Genomic DNA, 23499 nt, shown 5'->3' on the forward strand with positions numbered 1-23499 from the left:
AAACTAAACATTACAGGGTTGACATAAAGTCCGGGAACACTTTCAATTATTTACTGCACAAGAACCAAACATTGTACAGATATCATACACGTGTCAATTTGAAGAGTAACCCAGATCTTTTTTTTTTTTGTTTTTTTGTTTTCATGTATACCGCCACAGCGTAGTTTGGTAATTTTCCGATAGTCAGCGATAGTCGCAAACATGGCGAGTTCAGGTGCGGAGCGAGCTTTGTATGTTGGAGTTCGACAAAAGCACCAGATCTGACACCGTGTGACTTTTTTCTGTGGGAACACATTAAAGATTTGGTGTATGTGCAGCCTCTACCACGCGATGTAGCAGAGCTCCGGGAGAGAATACGGGAAGCAACTGCCACAGTCAACGATGCCATACTGGGACGGGTATGGCAAGAATTCGATTACCATATTGACATCTGCCATGTCACTCATGGTTCGCATATCGAATGTTTGTAAAAAAAACTTCCAGTGTTTCTCTTCAAATTGCAATATGAATGACATCTGTACAATGTTTAGTTCTTGTGCAATAAGTAATTGAAAGTGTTCCCCGGCGTAATGTACATCCTGTATTTACGGACCTGGCTGAGTTGACCGTCACATCTGTCTCGCTCGCGCATGTTACTCGCTCTCGCTTCTCACGCCGCGCCGCTCGCGCCGCCGCCGTTAACAACGCCTTTCGAATGTAATGGATATAAACGGGTAGGGGGAACGTCTAATCAATTATCGTTTGGTCTGTTTGCAAAAGTGGGGTATTTTTGCTCTGGCTAGGGACACAGGACATGTAATGTCTCTTGCAGTGGTCTCTACGCGATATTTTCAGAAATTTTATAAATTATATAACTCAGTACATATCTCGAAATATCTCTTCTTATCTTACTGATTATCAATATAAAATAGTTTCAAGCCCAATTATTCCTTGGAGCGTCCATTTTCTCCATGGAATAGCTTCTCTGCTATCTATGTTTTCTCTTATGAAAAGAATGGGGACTTCTTGCCGATTAGTCGTGAAAGGAGGATGTACAGGGTGTTTCAAAAATGACCGGTATATTTGAAACGGCAATACAAACTAAACGAGCAGCGATAGAAATACACCGTTTGTTGCAATATGCTTGGGACAACACTACATTTTCAGGCAGACAAACTTTCGAAATTACAGTAGTTACAATTGTCAACAACAGATGGCGCTGTGGTCTGGGAAACTCTATAGTACGATATTTTCCACATATCCACCATGCGTAGCAATAATATGGCGTAGTCTCTGAATGAAATTACCCGAAACCTTTGACAACGTGTCTGGCGGAATGGCTTCACATGCAGATGAGATGTACTGCTTCAGCTGTTCAATTGTTTCTGGATTCTGGCGGTACACCTAGTCTTTCAAGTGTCCCCACAGAAAGAAGTCACAGGGGTTCATGTCTGGCGAATAGGGATGCCAATCCACGCCGCCTCCTGTATGTTTCGGATAGCCCAAAGCAATCACACGATCATCGAAATATTCATTCAGGAAATTAAAGACGTCGGCCGTGCGATGTGGCCGGGCACCATCTTGCATAAACCACGAGGTGTTCGCAGTGTCGTCTAAGGCAGTTTGTACCGCCACAAATTCACGAAGAATGTCCAGATAGCGTGATGCAGTAATCGTTTCGGATCTGAAAAATGGGCCAATGATTCCTTTGGAAGAAATGGCGGCCCAGACCAGTACTTTTTGAGGATGCAGGGACGATGGGACTGCAACATGGGGCTTTTCGGTTCCCCATATGCGCCAGTTCTGTTTATTGATGAAGCCGTCCAGGTAAAAATAAGCTTCGTCAGTAAACCAAATGCTGCCCACATGCATATCGCCGTCATCAATCCTGTGCACTATATCGTTAGCGAATGTCTCTCGTGCAGCAATGGTAGCGGCGCTGAGGGGTTGCCGCGTTTGAATTTTGTATGGATAGAGGTGTAAACTCTGGCGCATGAGACGATACGTGGACGTTGGCGTCATTTGGACCGCAGCTGCAACACGGCGAACGGAAACCTGAGGCCGCTGTTGGATCACCTGCTGCACTAGCTGCGCGTTGCCCTCTGTGGTTGCCGTACGCGGTCGCCCTACCTTTCCAACACGTTCATCCGTCACGTTCCCAGTCCGTTGAAATTTTTCAAACAGATCCTTTATTGTATCGCTTTTCGGTCCTTTGGTTACATTAAACCTCCGTTGAAAACTTCGTCATGTTGCAACAACACTGTGTTCCAGGCGGTGGAATTCCAACACCAGAAAAATCCTCTGTTCTAAGGAATAAACCATGTTGTCCACAGCACGCTTGCACGTTGTGAACAGCACACGCTTACAGCAGAAAGACGACGTACAGAATGGCTCACCCACGGACTGCGTTGTCTTCTATATCTTTCACATCACTTGCAGCGCCATCTGTTGTTGAAAATTGTAACTACTGTAATTTCGAAAGTTTGTCCGCCTGAAAATGTACTGTTGTCCCAAGCATATTGCAACAAACGGTGTATTTCTATCGCTGCTCGTTTAGTTTTTATTGCCGTTTCAAATATACCAGTCATTTTTGAAACACCCTGTATATGTATGTATTGTTGGGCTAGTCGCCATCTTGATGAGATTCTGTATGAGAAGGAATTTAATACATGAACTAAACTAAAGTAAGTGTGTTCGCGTATTATTTAACTGTTTATTATTGACAGTGTCTGCTTACTACGCTGTGTTGCACGGGATCAGTGGGGAACGTCTGATTTACACTGGACGAACCTGCCGTTTTGTATGCTCAAGATATCCAGTTACTTCAAATAAATAGGCTAACACGGTCTTACCAGCAGATCTCCGGTCTTCCCCATGTGATCACCGAAAGTTAATAATTATTACAAATGTTTCCAGGAGATCGACTGACAATTTTCGTCGCACCGAGACTTCGAAATTGCTTCACTGCCTTATGGAATTTAAGTTATGCTCAATTTAATCAGGATAGAACAGTATTGAACTGTGTGAATGTGATAAGCCTGCTTTGTCAATGAAAATTCCCTTAATATACGCATGTTTTTACTATGCTGATCAGTGAAGCTAAATCAGGCCGGTGTGAGAGAGGTTTTTAAAGTTTTGATTCCACAAAAAAATATTAAAGACAGACAGCCTGAAAACGGGACTGTCCCGCCCAAAGCGGGATGTATGGTCACGTTAGCTATACCCAAATGAGGTGGACGAAAACAAGGTGCTTCTGGCCTTCACAGATGCCGCTGCATATGCAGTTGCAGCTTTTAAATTGCATAAAGTAGTATTCTACCCTTAGATGCCGTATGTAATTTTTGTAGCACATTATATCAATCATATAGCAGAGCAAGAATAGCTAGAATTCCAGAATGAAACTTTCACTCCGCAGCGGAGTGTGCGCTGATATGAAATTTCCTGGCAGTTTGTAGAGCATTTGCCCGCGAACGGCGAAGGTCCCAAATTCGACTTTCTGACTGGCACAAAGTTTTAAAATCTGCCAGGATGTTTCAAAGCTAGAATTCTCTAAGGGAAATAAATTAATCTTCACGGTAAAGTAAGTTTTTGTTAAAGAACTATCAAGGGTAGAAGCATTCAAAGGACAATCTCCAATTGCCACCTGAACCTGTTATTACTCGATTGGACACGTGGTTAGCAGCAGCGGAATACTATAGTAAGAATCTTCCAACATTCCAGAAGGTAACTGAAAATCTACCGGTGGATGCCGGCCTTTGTAACTTCAGCGAAACAGTTACTCAGAGATCCCTCAATCCAAGGGACTTAGCTTATATTAGAGCCAACTACACATCTGCGCCAAGAATTATTCCCGCGTTAGTTAGACTGCTCAGGGAGACATATTTACAAGAATTTTTCTTTACTGGAAGAAGTTAAAAAGAAAATTTACGGGCAAAAATTCAGAAAGTTTTGCAGAAGAACACCGGCCTAAAGGACTTGCGCGCTGCAGTACACATACACACTTGGCGGAAAAGCCAGCTCCCCTGATCGCATCTTCAAAATGGTTCAAATGGCTCTGAGCACTGTGGGACTTAACATCTGAGGTCATCAGTCCCCTAGAACTTAGAACTACTTAAACCTAACTAACCTAAGGTCATCACACACATCCATGCCCGAGGCAGGATTTGAACCCGCAACCGCAGCAGCAGCGCGGTTCCGGACTGAAGCGCCTAGAACGGTTTGGTCACAGCGGCCAGCTGATCGCAGCATTCCTGTCCAACATGTGGCGAGAGTGAAGTATGCCCCTGTCACATCCGTTGATGTAGAACATTCTTTTTCGACATATAAATTAACACTGACTGACAAGTGTCATAGTTTTTCTCTGGAAAATCTAGAGAAGGTTTCAGTTGTTTACTGTGAAGCTGAATGGTTTGAATATTTGAAACTACTGGTTTATCGCGCATTTATTTAATTAGATATTACACGTATTTCAATATATGGTTTAAGCGTCTTACATTTTTATCTTGGAAAACCTAAAAAGATTGGTATCAGTTTGAACATTACAGTCGTGTACTGTTTGCTATGTTATCCAACTGCGTGTATTTTCATTTTCCTTGTTTTGAATGAATAACAGTGTGCTCATGTGCAACCAGTTTTTTATATTGTTTAGTTTCCCTGCATAATACTTTTTAGGGTCTATTATAGGTATTATGTAGCCTAAATGAGGTACTGAAAAAGCTTATTTTAGGCGCATGTAGTGCATTTTTACAACCTAAAAATCGCCCGTCTAGTAATAATCAACGATTATTAACCCAGTAACGCCAAAGGAACGTAATTAACCAGCAGATACACAGTGACAGAACCACTGCATGGATGCCACAACAGACATAACTTTCTTGATGCCTGTTCAGCTGAAATAGGCCTCCTGTAAAAATAAAACAAACTTAGCAGCGTACTTTGAATTATAATAGCACAACATCCAGAATACTTTTATTATTTTTTGTAATCAGTTGATGCTGGATCAAAAAATAAATAAATATACTACGCAGCAGGCCCAGAAGAATACAGATGATGGCTGTCGTACAGCAGTTATGCAATGGGCACCAGATAAAAGAGGTTTTCAAGCTCAAATGTGGCGCTTATTTGCAGTAGTCGTGAAATTGACTAAATGGTGGCTGTTGTACAAAAATTATTCAATGAGCGCCACCCACTCTAAGATCGCACAGGATGGCAATAGTTCCAATGACGACAACCAACAACTACTCACAAGCACAACCAGCGGGCACACAATACAAATGACCCTGAAGTGGTTTCTTTAGTATAAATAAATTGATTGATTTCCCAGATTATAAGTATCATAAAGACTCAAACAAACGGATCCACTCCAAAGGCGATAAAAAAATTGGAAGTTCAACTACTCTCATTTGTAATTGAAATTGTTGTAACGCCGATTACTTTTTTCTTATCTTCATTGGCTTTAGTAGAATGAATAAAACTGAGCTTCACGCCAATAAGTGATTCTTAGTTAACTGTGCGCTTAGTGATGAGTGACGATGCACATAGTTCATACAAAAGAAATCATTTCGTAAAATGTTAATCGGACTTGGAATTAAAATGCGTATTTGGGTTTTTAATAACAACATAAATAACAATAGAACGCTTATGGCGCTCTGTCGTTGCGCCACCAAGCAAGTCTCTTCCAACTTAATTTAAACTGCCAGAACTTAATTGAATTATGAATAATTAAAACAAGAGGACTGAGAGGTTTGTCGTTTTATAAAATGGAAACAAGTCTGAAATGTAATGATCCAATTATTACTGGCAAAATGATGCACTGAGTACACTTGCATCCATGTAGTGCTGATGCCATAACAAGAATAGCCTAATTGGCACATCAGTCTTAGAGATATTAATTTTTCCAAGACTTTGCTTTTTCATAAGTACAAACAAAAGAAATAGTTTTTTCCGCCCGCTCAATGGAACTCGTATAATCTTGCAAACTTACCTGACATAATATTAGATATTTGAATGCATGGTGTATCGATGGTCTGTGAATCCACAACCATCAGATCAGATACATATTTACGTTCGACCTCTAGATGGAAACTAAAATTAGCGAGCACGGGGAGCATGGACGAGGACTGTTGATAAGTGGTGGAGCTCGGTCGGTATGTGGGTCGGCCGAGATAGTCTGCGCATTTTGCGATTAACACTGTATCCGGGTGGCGCAGTGATCGCCGCCAAGTGCCTAGCAAGCAGCATATCCCGGATTCGAGTTACGGTACGACATCTATTTTCACTCGCTGCCGCTGATTCCGCATAAAGTCACGATGCAGTTGTTATCATCAGTATCTTTCCTTTCCTATCTTCTCCCTCCCCCTTCCCCTCCCCGCCACCTCCACCTTCAATTTAACGCCACTTCGGCGACTTGCGTGTCGATGGGGATGAAATGATGATGATTGGGACAACACAACACCCAGTCCCTGAGCGGAGAAAATCTCCGACCCAGCCGGGAATCGAACGCGGGCCTTTTGGATTAGCATTCCGTCACGCTGACCACTCAGCTACCGGGGGCGGACCGTAATATTAGGAGTGTTATATAGCAAACCAAACGCAGGAATATCACTTGACATTGTTACTGTTATCATGTCCCTTTAGGACTATTCAGTCAGGTACAACAGTTACCCTTGCATCTGCAATAAAAGATATGCTATAACCCTTTCAGCAAGTGAAAAGAAATACATCATTAAGCTACTTTAAATTACTGATTACTGCCTGACAGGTTCTAACCGTTATTTGAATTTTTAAGGCGTAATTTTTGGAAGCATTATTGTCATTCAACTGTTTTATTACATACGTAGCGATTTCAAGTTTATGAAAATGAGAGCACTTAACGACGTGGGAACCGAGAGGGTCACTTTTTCGTTCCCTAGACAGGCAAGCATTTCTGAAACGGATTCTAACCCGGGATATCCTTCTTAATGAGTCCATGCACAGACGTAGCCGATCGGCTGTTAGTTTCGTTTTATTATCGTTTATTCTTTACGTTCCGATTTTGTTCACATATAATCTTTCTTTCCTTATGAGCTACGAATTGTTAACAAATTTTAAAATTCCGAAAGATCTGGCGATAGAAATATAATTTCAGTTTTGTTGTTTTCGTCATACAGGTACCGTAATTAACTTTGTTGCTGACATTTGGGTCCTGGAATGAGAATGAAGTTAAAGTTTTATGCTTTTCCAGTCTTGCAGCATGTCACACAACATGTCTTCGCGTTTCTATACGTATATCAAGAGCAGTTTTCCCTCCCGAAGAAATATTTGTTTCACTTTCACACACCATACATACGCAAAATATAGCCCTTTTTCATACGTTGTAGGCAATACTGCAATTTACCTTTATTTTCCCACGACTTTTGTAGTTTTAAGTGTACTTTACTCTTTTCCGAGCTCCAGGTGCACTGATTTCCACATTTAACTATCACGAAAACAAACTGTTTCAAACCTTTGTTCACTAACTGTAGGGACAGAAACACACCACGCGCAACTAACAACGAACTGAGAAATCATAACGTCAACAATGAAACGCTGTAAGACAGTAACTATTAGCAGTATGCATCGCAATAACAGCTTACATTATTTAGTTTCCGAACCCTTCATTCATACCATTACAGAAACTCAGGACAGTCTACACCAAAAGACACATCTCACTACCTTCATTACCCTATAATGCTTTGACATCTCAGCCTTTGAAGGGTGTCTGTCATTGGTACCCACGTTTTTCGCATAATTTTAGCTACGAAAATACAGATACCATGTGAGCAGCTTTATTTTTTGGAACGAATAACAAATGCGCAACTGTAGACTTAATTTGACAGCTTAGAAACATTGTAAGAAAATAAATGACATTTTATTTCCAGTTTGGGCTATTAGGTGTCGTTATCCTATGGCATAAGAATCTGTTTAGCTTCTCGCAGCCAGGCATACGGTGGGTTACCGTCACCCAGGCAAGTATTATAAACATATAAAAAGGGGTTTTAAGTAATATCCATGCGATGGATAAACTTAAAGCAACTTGACGCAGCACGTGAGTTGAATGAGAGAAGTCTCTGGGGTGAGGAATGCACCTAAGAGATGGTCAAAACTTGATTAATATGGAAGAAAGAAAGAGTTTATCAAGTGATGTTTAAAAATTCGCCAAAAATTACTTTGAAGAGATAGAAATGAGTATGAAAAAAAAAAAACAAGAGCTTTGCTCTGTTATTTGCTTTTCAGCAGTAGGTTTTTCTGTAGAAAGCCGGAAATCTCATGCAAAAACAGTAGATGTAACAACACTGCACGACTGTAACGTTTGTTAAAGCATGTAACTGCGATTTTACGTTCTTGTGTGTGGCGCTTTTTTTATGTAACGCAAAAAAATGGGGCCTACTCACGTCAAAAATGGCCCGAGAGATTTTGCCTAAGGTATTTTGAAACTTTCTATTGAAATTTATTTTCTTTTATTGTATGCATGTTTGGGATAGTGTTATCAGAGTCATTGTTGGTATTGTAGTTCCACATTGATGATAAAACTGCCGTTATTGAGCAAGTAGCCTGACGCGAGTGTGCGTTCTTCTATTATTGTGCATGACCCAGTACGAGTGAGCGTTTGTTTGCTGCAGTAAGGTACAGTCTAAATAAAAAATATATTCAATTTTAAGTAAGTAAACGGAATTATGCTCGAATATTTTTGTGCATAATTTATTCTTCCCTTAGTCGTAAGGAAGGTGATAAGCGGTATCTGTTCTCCTGATATAAAATGCCAGAAAATTATTGCAGAAAACTTCGTGACAGTGGTGACCATGAATCGGTGAGATGTTTCTCTGTGTTCGAACATGATAAGATTGAAGAAAGTGAATATGATATTTAATCAGATAGTCATCTATGGAAACAGTCACTGTGAATTGTGCAAAGCTTAAGGAAGAAAGTAACTTTCGTATGGTGTGTCACTGCCAAGCAAAATGGCTCGATGAAACTTGGACATACGTACAACTGCCACAATATTGCACAGAACGTAAATGAAAGAAAGACGCGACGAGACGAACAGAAACGCCGTCAAGCTGCCGCCTTTTCCCTACTAGTCAATATGAGTCAACCCGTACGTATTAACGATAATGTATATATGAGTACCCTACCAACTAATTACCAACGTTGTGGCATAGGAACACGCTGCAAAGCATGCGTTGTGACCCTTTCGCTAAGCAAATGTTTAAATCACATTATCGAATTCTAGTTGCCTTGGCAAATTAAATTCGCTTGCCAAGGTCCCTAAATCTGCGAGATGACGTTGAGGCATAGTCGATCAGAGACAATTTTTAATACGAGCCAGAGTGTGTAATTATCTTTCTGCTCCAGATCAGTCACTGGAAGAGTACAAAAAATGCGAAAGCTGCACATACATTCGGAAATAAGCTTGAAACTTTAAGCTCATGCGTCTTATCAATAGATCTAATGGTTCCAAAGCAATGTCTTCAGAGTTTGAAGTATGAATTGTTTTAAATATTTAATCTCATCTTCTAAATCTGTTGTGACATCATTATGATAGTCAGTGATAACGTCCATGCCTCAACGATAATCTGTCATCTTTTAGTATTTCGATAAAGATCCAAATGTTTCATCTGAAACCTTCACAGTTTCATACCCGGTTTGCGAGTCACACAAGATGCCAATAATGACACAAAAAACATTTATGTTGAATAAATCTTCTGAATTCACGTCTGTAACTTCATTTCTGATTTCATCTTTAAATGATTTCATCTTCGTCGCCCGAAGTTCCAGATCATATTGAATGCACTGTCAGCAACTTTCGACTCAGCGAGCATAGTGTCCCAACTTTTGCGAAAATATTTTAAATCAGTTAATGAGTTCTGTTTTTCCTACCTCAACATCAGTGTTAGTATCTAAAACTTGTAGTAATTTGCTTCTGAAGTTAATTGATAACAAAAGCTTTAGCTGAATTAATGCCATGATTCCACATAATCCCAAGTACCCCATGCCATAGAATGTGTTTCAGCTGACAAATTTAACTGACTGAGAGTTTCATCAGCAATGGCAATCTTACCCAGATGAGGTGCAATTGGTCTTAACAGTTTTAACCTGAGCACTCTGACGGGTATTACATGTGAAATATAACAAAATTCCAACACACTATTTAGAATTTCTCGTCAGTATGTAAGTTTGTGAATCACCTCGAATAAAGTACAGTATCTCTACTTTATTCGAGGTGATTCAACAACCTTACATACTGATGAGAAATTCTAACAGCTCTGTTTCCTGACAGCTCTCAGCTGCATGATCCCCACGTAAGTTAATGCTATGACTGGAGATGGAGACAATTTTGCAATAGGACTCCACTCATATTACTTCCATTAACTCATTCGCTCGCATAATTTACTAATAAGAATTGAGTGTTTTGCAAGTGCTGACTGAATTAAGTACCGTATACAATGGCAACTCCTGTTAGTTTTATTTATTTTTTATGACAATCCACAAATTCCAAAAACCGTTCATTTATTTCATATTTATCAATTTCCAAGTTTTAGAAAGTATAATGCAAATGAATGTTGTGTGTTTAACATGTTTTGAATCAGGAGTTTCACCTACAATAATAAAAAAAATAGTCTGTATTCTCTCTCTTTTTCAAGATGGCTCTACATACATAAAGGGCACAACTAGAAATCAATTCATCTATCATTACACGGATAATTTACTTGTAAATTCCAGCTTCATGGTCATCTCTGATCTTGCTAATCTGTTTTGCAAGAATTGGAATGTAGTGACTCAAGAGCTCTAATGTTCCAAGCAAATTTGGATCTCCCATATTCTGAGGTGAACCTCTGAAGGCCAAGTGTCTTTGAGCAAGAAATATCACAACAAATAGCCATATTAGTATATGTTACCAAACACAAGTTTCGTTTTCAACCTACTACCCGATTCTTTGGAATATAATATCTGAGCATTTTTACAGAATCTCATAGTTTCGCCATTTTAAGTAACATTCCTTACGAAGATTGCAAAATTAATGTTCTGGGATCCAGTCATTTATTTATTTATTTATTTTGCTTTTGATGTTGATGCCCTGATTTTGAAGAGAAGTATGATTGAACTGTCTCATATTGAGTAGAAAAAAGATGACAAAGACAACAAAATAATGCTTGTTGACTTTCACTGTAATTAGTTAGTCATGCGGCACACATTCAGTGTTTGGAAGTTTACATTGAAGTAGAGCTGTAGGAAATTAAAGATAATTAACTTCTGCCAGAAATTTTTTTGGGTGGTTCACCTAAAAAAAAAAGATCTTAATAAATCACCTAAATCTTAAGAAGACGCATTATAAAAAGAAGAAAACTGTCGTACAATAAATGTTTAGAATTATATTACAAATTAATACCATATGCATAAACTTAAGATCCATGAACCATGGTCTTCAGTACCATAAGTAAAGCTTTTAATTCAACTTATTCTTTCTGAGTGCATTGCAATGACATTCTCATGTTGTCGAAAGTGAACGATCATCTGTTATTAGCCAACAAGACTGTATACATTGAAAAGCTGCACCCCATATCAGTTGATGGGATGTGAGTGCCCTTGAAGAAAGGAATATCATTTAACTGTTAAAACCTCTCATTCCTCTCCCTGGAGTAGTGTTTACCTCTGTCATATATTTGACGCAAAATTTTGTACCTGACATCTTAATCCAGGAGTTTTTTTCAGTTTGGATCCAGTATCTGTAGCATTAGCAGTTTCGCCATGAGTGTTGGAAAATATTTTATTTCAATATATTTTAAATAGTTTTTATTAATAAGTTTTTAGCACTGGGAGATGTAATTTCCTAAACTATTACAGTAATGAGTCAACTGGCAAAAATTATCTAATGTATGAAGACAATTTCACCAACAATTATCAAATGACTCTCCTAAACCAAAGAAAATGCATTTAAAATTAGAAAACGTAAAAATGCAAGAAAATCTCTATTGAGAGGGCATACTTGAAACAGAGTGCCCTGAAGGAGTTTATGTTGGAGAATTGCCTGACATCACTCAATAAAATATGGTAAAAGAGTAACATCAGGGCTTTACTTGTAAAATATCAGTAGGAATAATGTTTTATCATTCACACCTATGAACTCAGTAACTGAGCACTCAAATATGTAGCTTATCTTATTTATTTTAATTCCTGAGATTATGAGACCACAGTTAGCACAGAGGGGAGCAAGATGACCACCCCTGCTTGAGGAATGGTGCAGTGAGAAGATAGAAGATTTTTTTACACACACAAACACTCACAAACAATTCACAATTTATACTGATCACTTGCTGTGGTGGAAGTGATGCACATAAGTAACAACATTTTGTGAGAATGTTTCTAAAGAGATGTAACACGTAGATCATTGAGTAATAGCTAGTGCAGTGCCTCATGTTGATAAGCTCTCCTGATAAAAAAGTTAGTCACCCCAGTGCACATTCACAGATGAAGCATTAAGCCTTTACAGATGGTGCAATGATTGAGTCATGTGATTGACCATATGAGCACTGCCTCTCTCTGAGCATACGGAACTAGCAATCAGTGATTGAGTCATGTGATCAACCATACGAGCACTGCTTCTGTGTGAGCATAAAAAGTAGTTATCAATGAGACATTTATTGTTCGAGTGGACATTGTACTTAAACATGGGTAAACGTAAGGAGTGTAGCAAAAAGTGAGCAATTGTGTTTGGCTGTGCACATGGCCACACAATGTGTGAAGTTGCTGGATTTCTGGGTGTTTCACAACAGACTGTTCAGTGTGTCTACAAGTAGTGGTGTAACACACGTGACTACAAAACACGTCGTCATCAGAACTGTGGTCAGAAAAAATCCTACTCAGAGTGACCAGAGATGCATTTCACATCTTATGAATCAAAGTCTTTTCCAAACTCGATAGGAATTGCTGTAGATACTAAATGAAGGTCCATCTCAACTTATTAGCGATAGAACACTATGACGGGAACTGCATGCAATGAGAGTTTGAAGTCAGTCACCTCATACGAGGCCATTGCTCACAAAGGCATGTAAAGCTGTGTGTCCTCAGTGGGCTAGAAATCATTCAAAATGGACAGTGGCTGACTGGTGGAATGTAATACGGTCTGATGAATCGTGTTCTTGCCTATATTCAAATGATGCATGTCATAGAGTGGAGATGAAATATTTCATCCTAAATGTGAGCAAGGTCAGGTTCAAGTTGGAGGTGGGTCTGTGATGTTTTTGGGGTATTTTTCTTCTCATGAATTGGGTCTGATCATCGAGGCGACCACTAACACGAACCAGCGTGTTTGTTTAAAACTTCTGAATGATCAGGTGTTGCCTTTCAATCAACATCTGCGTGATGAATATTCTATTGATACCCGTATTTTTGAAGATGACAACAGCATAGTTCATCGGACTGGAAGAATAAGTAAATGGTTTTTTGAACGCTCCTCCGCCCTTGAATGTCCTGAATCCCATAGGAAATCTATGGGACATGTTGGAACAGTGAGCAAAGTGCCAACATCAGCATTTCCACAAATTGTTGGGATTGCATGATCAAATCAGTGAGGATGTGCAAAACCTTGTGGACTCACTTCCTAACTGAAACCAGGTGGTCATCAAGTGCAGGGGTGGAATTACAGGGTATTAAATGATGCTTGTAATATTTTCTCTAGGGGTGACTAATTTTTTGCTTGGTGAGCTTCGATCACGTACCTTGTCAGCAGTTGCAAACAACATGAAGTCTTCCGAATTCTGTCGATGAGTTCAGGTACGACTCACATGGGGATGAAAGAAGTGAGACAAGCTGTACAGCCTGTAAAACTTCCAGTGAATACAGCTTTTAGAGGAAAAGGAGTACATAAATTCCTGAGGAAGAGTATTAGTGCAGAGGAAAGCAGTTCCAACCATTTTGCAGAGTTTTAACAATGTCGATCATCTGTTTTGGTAGAAAAGTCATGCAGAAGTAATGAGGTTTCATGAAGGCACATTATAAAGATACTCCTGTTAAACTGTGGCAGGAACTTTTACATGTAGTAATGAATATGATATTAAATTCAGCATATTGATAACCTAGTGTTAGATTGTAAAGATTGGTGACAGTGCAAAGTAGCACAATGCTTGTTTATTTCACCCAGCAATTTTCTTTTTGTTATCTTCTCGCTCATTCGTGTTGTCCACAGACATGAATTTGTATAGCGTCGAGTTACACTTTAAAGGTCAGTTTTTCACCATTTTCCATTGTACATAGATATTGTTAGGAAATATAAAAATATGTTCATCCACTTTGTATGCCCTGGTTGACAATTGTAACCCAAGTGACTATTAGTGTTACCATTTCTATTTTGATAGGTAAGTTACTTATTTTTCAGTCTTAAGTGCCTATATTAATGGATTTATGCTAAGTATTGTATAATATGCTTGAAACCTATGTTGGTTTGCAGGCTGATGGACTTTATAAACAAAGCAATAAACCACTTGATGTAGTAATAAGAATGGTGGAACCATTGTGGGCAGTAACAAAAATGTAAGCACCGATAATTGGTTTCTGATGTATTCTCTTACTGAAAGCCTTAAAGATGAGGTCGTTACTCACATGGGAAAACTTTAGTGAAGTAAACACAATGTACCTGTGGAGTTTCTTCCAAACAAACAAAGAACAGAAAAATCTTCAGCTTTCAAAAGGACAAGACCCTTGCGTGGTACTGTTGGGTGGTTGGTTGGTTGTGGGATTGAAGGGCAGACTGCTGTGTGGCACTGTTCCTAAGAATAAAAAAGCTGTCCTTGTAGTTTCTACAATGCACAATGATATTGTTATCAATACAGGGAATGTGAAAAAGTCTGAGATCATAACATTTTACAACATGATAGAAGTTGGCATGGACTTTGTTGGCCATCTGTCTCAATGATGTGACAAGAAATAAAAGGCACTGGCCTATTGTAACGTACTACAATCTATTAAACTTAGTTGTAATAAATTCATTTTGCATTTAAAAATTCAATAAAAAGGAAGATAAAGCACTGAACAGAATTACTTTCCTGACCAATCTGGCATGGGAACTTATAAAACGCCAAATAGAATGGAGATGTCAAGCACCAGAGGTTCCTAAGGAGATCAGGTGGCATGCAGACTTTCACTGCTTGGAGTGGAAGAGACTGTATACAGGCCACAAGAGAAAACAAATAGAAAAAGAGAAGTTGTTGGAAGTATAATAGGTCACAGAACAAATCAACGAGGAAGTGCTGTGTTAGATGCAATGTTTTGTTTGGACAGAATGGAATGAAATAATACGTGCGCCAGAAAGTAATTTTGAAAAATTAGTTTAATTGCTGTATTACTGGGGTTCATATACAAGTATTCCAGTGTGTGGTTCACAGAATACACTTATTATTCATTTTCAGTTCAATATAAGTTCACTTTTGTTTGTTTTCATTAAAACATGTTATGTGTGGATATAATAATAAATATAGTGCATTCAAATGTGGAGTTGAGTAATTAATTGAATCCTATATCATGATTCAATTTTTATCATACGTTTTTCTTTGTCGTTAAAATAACATCTCTGTTTTACAATTTTTTTGAAGTTGGGGGTTCTTGGTGAATTGAATCCAGCACCTTTACACCTGAAAGCCAACTTGCTAATGAATGAGCTATTCAGGCTGACAAGTTAATAAGCAATGACTCTTCAACATTTTATAGGATTTTCAATTTTTCTTTAGGTATGAATTCCTTAGTGCTGCTCAGAAGTCTGTGATAGAATTCAGAAGCTTTTACACACATCAAACTACAATATTTTCATTAGATTACAGTACATACGTACAAATAATAACAGCATTCCTTGTTCTTAACACATACATTCATCTACACTTTAAAATTCTTTTTCCATTAAGTAATCCTTTGGTTGTTTCTGGAATGTCCTTTTTCTCATACTGTCCTGTAGACATTTAGGAAAATGCTTCACCAGTTGTACATCTGAATATCGAGGACCTTTTTCAGCAGCTCTCAGTCTGTATGGTGTATTCTCCACTGCCCCTTATTTCATGTGTCATACAAATGAACATCTACATTTTTCCCCATTAACATCAGAAAATATCAAGAACTGAAAAGGTTGCCAGCACTTTGGGAGAGCATCCCCTGCGAAATTCCGCTTCCATTGATGCCAGTGACAATTATCCTTTTTTTCCATATGCAACACCCTTCCATGTGTTAAGAAAAAGTAAACAAGCTATACTGTTTGACTGCAATGGCAACAGAATGAAGAGGAATGGTGTGAGGAGACAGTAATGTGAGGTACTGGCAACTTCGTCTCATAGCTGTGGTAGAAATTATGCGTGGATGCAACAGTGTTATGTGAAAGTGTGCAATAGCTCTTCATTCATGGTCACTCACTGTCAGTCCCTGTATGATGAATCAATACACTGGTAAAAATACAGCTCTACCCACTGTTAGTTTGCATATGTTGTCAGTTGTTCCAATGACGATGGCTTCTGACATCCATCAACAAATATCGATCAGAGGTAGGGACTAAATTGTAGTTGCTAGAGAGTAAAAAGTGGTTTATCCTTACCATTTTTCACTGGTTTAACTTCAGCATGATTCTCATTAAATTAAAAGGCACATTGAACATCAGTTGAACAAGTTATGTTTTGTGCCTTACCATTGGACACTGCAGTGACATCATACCAATTAGTCAACAAATGGAAATTATTTACAATAATGCATTAGAGAAAATAAAATGATATGAAATGAGAAATTAATAAAAAATAATTATTACACAATCAAATAACAGATTTATCCTTATTCTTTTCCACTTTTGCAGCTTGAGCATTAGATGACTGATTTTGATGTTTTCTTTATGATTGTACTTTGAGGTAGGAACAAATTTGAGGCTGAATAAACTCACCTGATCTTTTTTCCTTTCTCCTCTCTCTCTCGTTTTTTCTTTTCCCTTCACTGTCACTGACTTGTGTTTAGATTTCATAGAGTTAATATCAATAAAATTAAGCTTTCACTCTTGCACACCAAACTCACAACTGTCAAAAATTGATAAACAAATAACTGGCAGTGCTGCAAACTCAGAGATCTCTAGACAAGGCGGAGGTGCAGTGCTATTGGTTCTTGGTCTTGCTATGTATGAAACTACAGCCCATACAATATTACTCCTTCCGGTATTTCCTCTACTCTTGGTGAAGCTGACAGGTATGAGGTGTGTGCAAGGAACAGCAAGGGGAATCCTGGAGATGGGATAATTAAAATAATTCTTCACTTCAAAATTGGCAGATGCTGTCTGCCATTGACATGTAATGTGTTAGGAAATAGTGATATGAAAAAATCTACCAGCTTTTTGGTGTTATTAACTAGTTCTGTGGTTGTTTGTTGGTCCCAGCTATGCACATATATTTTTAAGTAGCTATTAACTGATAAGTGGGACAGAATACAGGCAAAAATTCAGCTTGCTATATCAGTGATGACTAAATTTGCAGTTTCTAAATAAAGCATTTCTGTTGGTAAAATTTCTATTCATTTGAATAATTAGTTATTAAAAACAAAGTAAAGCAATCAGTGCTGGTTTAACAACAGTCTTAAGCAACAGTCGCATGGCATTAGAAGTGATACAGCATTATTGAACTAATAATGTAGTTTTAGTCATGTGGCATCCACATACTTACTTGTTGGACTAGCCAATTTAGATGGCTCACTTGAAGCACACATTCTCTAATTTGTTCATAGAACAGCGAACGTAAAAGTGAACTGCCATGTGCAACTGCATTTGATGGAGGTGTAACTATAACACACACACACACACACACACACACACACACACACACACACACCACCCATCACATCACATCACATATTTCAGGTATGATTGCAGCATGTCCACATACATTAAGGACCATCCAGTATCTGTCAACTATGCGGTTGGAGGAGCAAAACCCCCTAATGAAAGACCTCCTTACTGTACTTGCGGCCAGGATGGGAGCACGTTGCAGAGCACCCATTGCCATGTGTGATGGTCACATGCACTATTACAAATCATGTCCCATCTTTTTTAATGTTCAGGGGGCCATCTTAAATCATGGTGACTTAGTTTGGTCCCATAGGACCTTAACACAAAAAAATCTTTCAGTTACATTGTGTAGATAGAGAGATGCTAAATGAAACGCATTTGGCTGGTAAGAGTCTTCAATGAATATTGAACCAGGATATTGCCAAACGATCATTCACAAAACCCAAAGAAATTCTGGGCTGTTAGTGGTGTCGAAATAAGTGTCCAGACACCAACAGATGAGACACAGACTGAAATTGAGGACAACAGAGAGAAAGTACAAATGATTGACTCCATTTTCAAATGTTCCTTTACAAAGGAAAACCCTGGAGGATTGGTCCACCGTAATACTTGTACCACTGAAAACATGAGGGAAATAAGTGTTAGTGTCCGTGGTGTTGAGAAACTGCTGAAATTGCTAAAATTGAATGAAGTTGCAGAGGGTGATGGAATTCCTATGGAGTTGCAGTTGAGTTAGCCTTCTTTTTTACTATAATCTGTCGTACATCCCTCCTACAAAAAGCTGTGCCCAGTAGGGGGAAGAAAGTATGGGTCACACCCCTTTAAAAGAAGGTTAGTGGAAGTGATCCGCTAGACTACTGTCTAGTATCCTTGATATCAATTTGTTGTAGAATCTTAAAACATATTCTGAGCTCAAACATAATGAGGTATCTTCAACAGAATGACCTCCTCCATGCCAGCCAGCATAGATTTTGAAAACATCAGTCATGCAAAACCTAGCTCGCAATATTGTCACATGACATTCGGAAAGCCTTGGATCAAGGCATTCAGGTAGATTAATTTCTGAAATGCAGTTGACTGAATACCACATCTATACTTTATGTCAAAAGTAAAATTATGTGGTGTATCAAGCAATATTTGTGACTGGGCTGAGAATTTTTTGGTAATATGGATGCAGCAAATTATCTGGATGGAGAATCATCAGCAGATGTAGAAGTAACTTTGAATATAACCTAGCAAACTGTGTTGGAACCCATGCTGCTGCCCACATTGTATATTAACGACCTTACAGACAATATTAATAGTAGCCGAAGACATTTTGCAGATGCTGCAGTTATCTACAAGTACTGTCTGAAAGAAGCTGCATAAATATTTCTGTCAGATGTTGATAAGATTTCAAAGTGCTGCAATGATTGGCAAATAGCTTTAAATGTTCAGAAATGTAAAATTGTGCACTTCATAAAATGAAAAAAGTGTAGCATCCTATGAATGCAACATCAAAGAGTGACTACTGGAATTGGTTAACCTAGGTACAAATAGCATTTTGTAAGGATATAAATGGAATGATCACATTGGCTCAGTCCTGGAAAAGGCTGGGAGCTATACTTTGGTTTACTGATGTAATATGGAGAAAATGCCATCGATCTACAAAAGAGGTCGCTTACAAAATTTTCGCATGTTTCATCCTAGAATATAGCTTAAGTGGGTGGGACATGTACCAAACAGGATGGGGGATATTGAATGTATGCAGAGAAGGCCAGCCCCCTCCACTTCCAGCTCTCCGGGAAAGAAAAAATACAGTGTGGTCAGGTATTTTTCTTTCAATAAATGAATAAAAAGTCTGTATTAAGCAAGATTTTAGCAGTGTTCAAACTGGAACTTTTTATGGCGACTTAACAAGCTGACATCCCTCTCCAGAAATATCAAAAGTTCTTCATACTACCCCCCTCCCACAGACCATCTTGAAAGGGAGAGTATCACAGAGATGCTAAAATATGCTGAGCTGGTAGATTGCTGAAGATAGATGTAAACTATCTCGAGAAAGCCTACTTACAAAGTTCCAAGAACAGGTGTCAAATAGTCTAGGAATGTATTACAACACATTGAGGATGACATTGCATTAATTACAGCATGCATGGCAGCATTTAAACTAGCATGCTTCCCATGCTCCATAAGTGAATGGAAAGAGAAAATTCCTAATAATTGGTACAATGGAACATAATCCCCTGCCACACACTTCGCAGTAGTTTGCAGAGTATAGAAGTATAGGAAGTATAGTTAGATGTGTACTATACTGTAGCAGTTATTCCTATGTGTGGTCCAAGTTTCATTGATCTATGTTACCAGGCAGTAACACACAATCTGAAAGTTACTTTTGTCCTTATGTTCTGCACAGCAGTGTATATATTCTGATAAGTCCAAAGATGGCAGACGTTGGTAATGCATGCTATTGCCTTGCTATGTATACAGTGAAAAATCTTCATTTTCGCAAATACTACCGCAAGTATGTGTACATTGCAAAAGTAACAATTTTTATGTGGTGGTGCAGTTAAAATGAAAGCTAAAATATAAAATAAAACTATTTATTTAATATGGTAAAGGGGTATTCATGTATTTGGCATATTTAGATATTAGACAGGGTCTAAAAAGTGTAATAACACAGGTGACAGCCAGGGCTCAGTGCCATCTCCATGGCATTAATTCCAGCCATCCAAAGCATTTTGATACCTTTGGTAGTGACCCAGTTTTCCAGGCATGTTCATGAAGCGTCTACATTCCTAATCATCTTCTGCAGTAGCAAGGAAGTTTGATGATACTGCAAATAGGCGGCAGTACTTGTCTTCTGCATATACAAGCTCACTTTGGGCATTCATATACCCCCAGGCTAGCTGAGGAGGTCATCAGCTCTGAAAAGCCATGCACAATGCCCACCCTGTGTAGTCTTCATTGTGGGTTCAACAATGTTCTCCTGAAGCTGCGCTGCAAACCAACAACCGCTGCTTGATGGCCTGACCATCAATGACAGCATTCTGCCACTGCCACCATGAGACTGCATGCCGGGGTTCATACTCTCGCCTCATGGTCCGAGCATGAAGTGAGGTCCTACCAGGTCTGCATCGTGGGGGTCAGATGCTGCCAGCCAGTGCTCTCAAGTCTTTGGTCCAGTGTTTTTCAACCTGGGCAAAACGGGCATCTTGCACCGGAGTACACCACTGGCCTACCAGACTGCAGTCACCTGATGCCGTGTCACTATCACGCTATCCTGACCAAGCAGCAGCCAACTGCTGGCATTGCTATCAACTGCCTCTTCAGGAATTGCTTATAGTAGAGTGTCTTACCTGGGTCCAAGGTTCAACGTCCATCACCTGCCATTTGCCTGCTGCAGACTGGCTATATGTTTGATTATGATTGAGAATAAGCAGAGAGCCAATTGCCCAATCCATCCATCTCAATACCTGTTACACAAGGGAAACCTCTACTTCCCAAATTTTTTTGTTAGTGAAATTAGCCCAACTTCCCCAAAAGAAAAGAAAATTTAGGAAGATATCCACTGCAGAAAGAGGGCTTTAGTGGAATTGGCATCCATTACCTTGAAGGCTGTCAAAAATTGTCATAGACCTTTTTTGTATGAGTCCTAATCTTCTGCAGTTTCATCGTAGGTAGGTTCAAAAAATGGTTCAAATGGCACTGAGCACTATGGGACTTAACATCTATGTTCATCAGTCCCCTAGAACTTAGAACTACTTAAACCTAACTAACCTAAGGACATCACACAACACCCAGCCATCACGAGGCAGAGAAAATGCCCGACCCCACCGGGAATCGAACCCGGGAACCCGGGCGTGGGAAGCGAGAACGCTACTGCACGACCACGAGATGCGTATCGTAGGTAGGGAAACGTGGCAGGTAAGCTGGTAAGTGTTGAGGTTGTGCTAATAGGTTGGTCAGCAGTCTGTTTAGCGTGCCCATGTGCTCCTACTGCTGCATTTCTAAATGCCTCTGGCTTTCCAGTTGCTGTTGGTGCCTTAAATTCTGAAGCACTGCATCCAGCAATGTGCCTGTCAGCATCATCATTTTATTGAAAATGATGAATGATCAGCTGCACTTGTCATCACTTGTAGTAACTACACATGCAAACAAGTGTGCATATAATATCAAAGTCAGTTTAATGAGAACATAATTTAGAAGTTCAGTACAAAGTCCAGGCGCAATGCCAGGTCGAGTCCAATTAAGTACCAAGAGTCCTGAGACCGGAGTCAAATGTGTCTGAGAACAAATCATAACAGAAGGAGAATAAGTGCTCTCCACTCCAGGTTAATATCATGTAGGCTATAGTCAGTTTCTCGAGGTCGCACTGTCCATTGGCTGTGCATTCAACCTCAATATGATGCTGCCTTTGATGTTTGATCATACTGCCATGTGGTGGCCAGACATGAGCCACCAGTGCAGGTGAAATGTGTTGTAACATAATGAACCAGCATTTTGTGACCTATTATGGTAATGGCCAATGAGGTACCAATGTCATGGGAGTGGTAACAGAGGGTTACCACAGGATTGTAGTAGTAAACCCTCTCTACCTCATGCATTGTACATCCAGAAGTTGACAGAGTCCAGAAATTTCTTATACTGAGATTTCCTAAATAAGCTCCACATCAATAGAAACTGTGAGAAAACCTCATGAACACGCTGATTCCCCAGTTCAAAACATTAAAGCCCTAATAAGTCAACAATGCTGAACATATTATATCATGTAATCTGCAAGAAGAGGTTATAAATCTCTAATGAAAGAAATATTATTACTTGTAAATTTATAAATGTTTAAAATAACTGTAAGCTGCACTTCAGATTTAACACTAAACAAAATTCGTACTTGACTACACCGTTTTCAATAAAATTAAAAAAAATAATGAATCTGGTGGCAGCTGCATTAAAATAACCATCAATGCACCGACATTAATAAGAATCTTATTTTCTCAGAATCACTCTAGACAAATTTTGGAATAGCTTTCTCAATAACGTATCGTTGATTTCTTCCACTATCCATGTTAAAATTCCATTGTTGCTCATTTCCCAAGCAAATTTTATAAAATTAAAAGAAATTATTATTATTGCGAGTTTATTGAGGTAATTGCAACTGCTGATGACATCTTGTGTGCAGACAGTCGCTGACCAGATGCAGGTGTGGAGTTCGGCGCAGTTCTTCCTTGCAGCCGTGGGCCAGCTCTTCCTGTACTGCTGGTGTGGCCAGCAGATCTCACATCTGGCAAGTACATTCACTACCTCATCTGCTTACTATGCTATGGCTTTTCTAAACAGCATGCCTTCTGTATGACCAACTGGCTGATTGTTGTACAAATGATGAGGGCTTATATTTCAGTACTGTCAAGGAATTTTCCATGGTAGGCGGGCTGCAATGCTGTCCACAAAGACATATAATGATGAGGAACTGCCCCAAGGATAGTAGTTCCAGTTTTTAAAGCCAACATTAATGCCTGGCACATCAGTATGTTAACATGCTCCTTCAGTATTGTTATCCATGTCTGGGGTAGAGGTTACTACAATCTATCAGCAACATTGTTAGGTTTTTTGCACATGATTGTGGAGTAAATTTATGTTATTTAACAGTAATGGCGTTATTCTATGCTGTTTAGAAAAGACTGTTATGTCTCAGTGTTAAATAATAAACCTGACTAACATAAAATGCTGTG

At 39.1% G+C, this 23499-nt stretch overlaps 1 protein-coding gene across 1 annotated transcript in view; it reads left to right on the plus strand.

The window, feature by feature from the left end:
• The window catches only part of LOC126484877 (odorant receptor 4-like), an 81636-nt gene that overhangs the window by 24811 nt on the left and 33326 nt on the right, over window positions 1–23499 (plus strand). Inside the window, exon 4 of the mRNA XM_050108473.1 lies at window positions 22950–23058. Coding sequence (XP_049964430.1) covers window positions 22950–23058 — 109 coding nt within the window. The remainder of the gene's footprint in view (window positions 1–22949; window positions 23059–23499) is intronic.

The sequence above is a fragment of the Schistocerca serialis genome, chromosome 6 (genome assembly GCF_023864345.2).
Source record: "Schistocerca serialis cubense isolate TAMUIC-IGC-003099 chromosome 6, iqSchSeri2.2, whole genome shotgun sequence".
Taxonomy (NCBI): Eukaryota; Metazoa; Arthropoda; class Insecta; order Orthoptera; family Acrididae; genus Schistocerca; species Schistocerca serialis.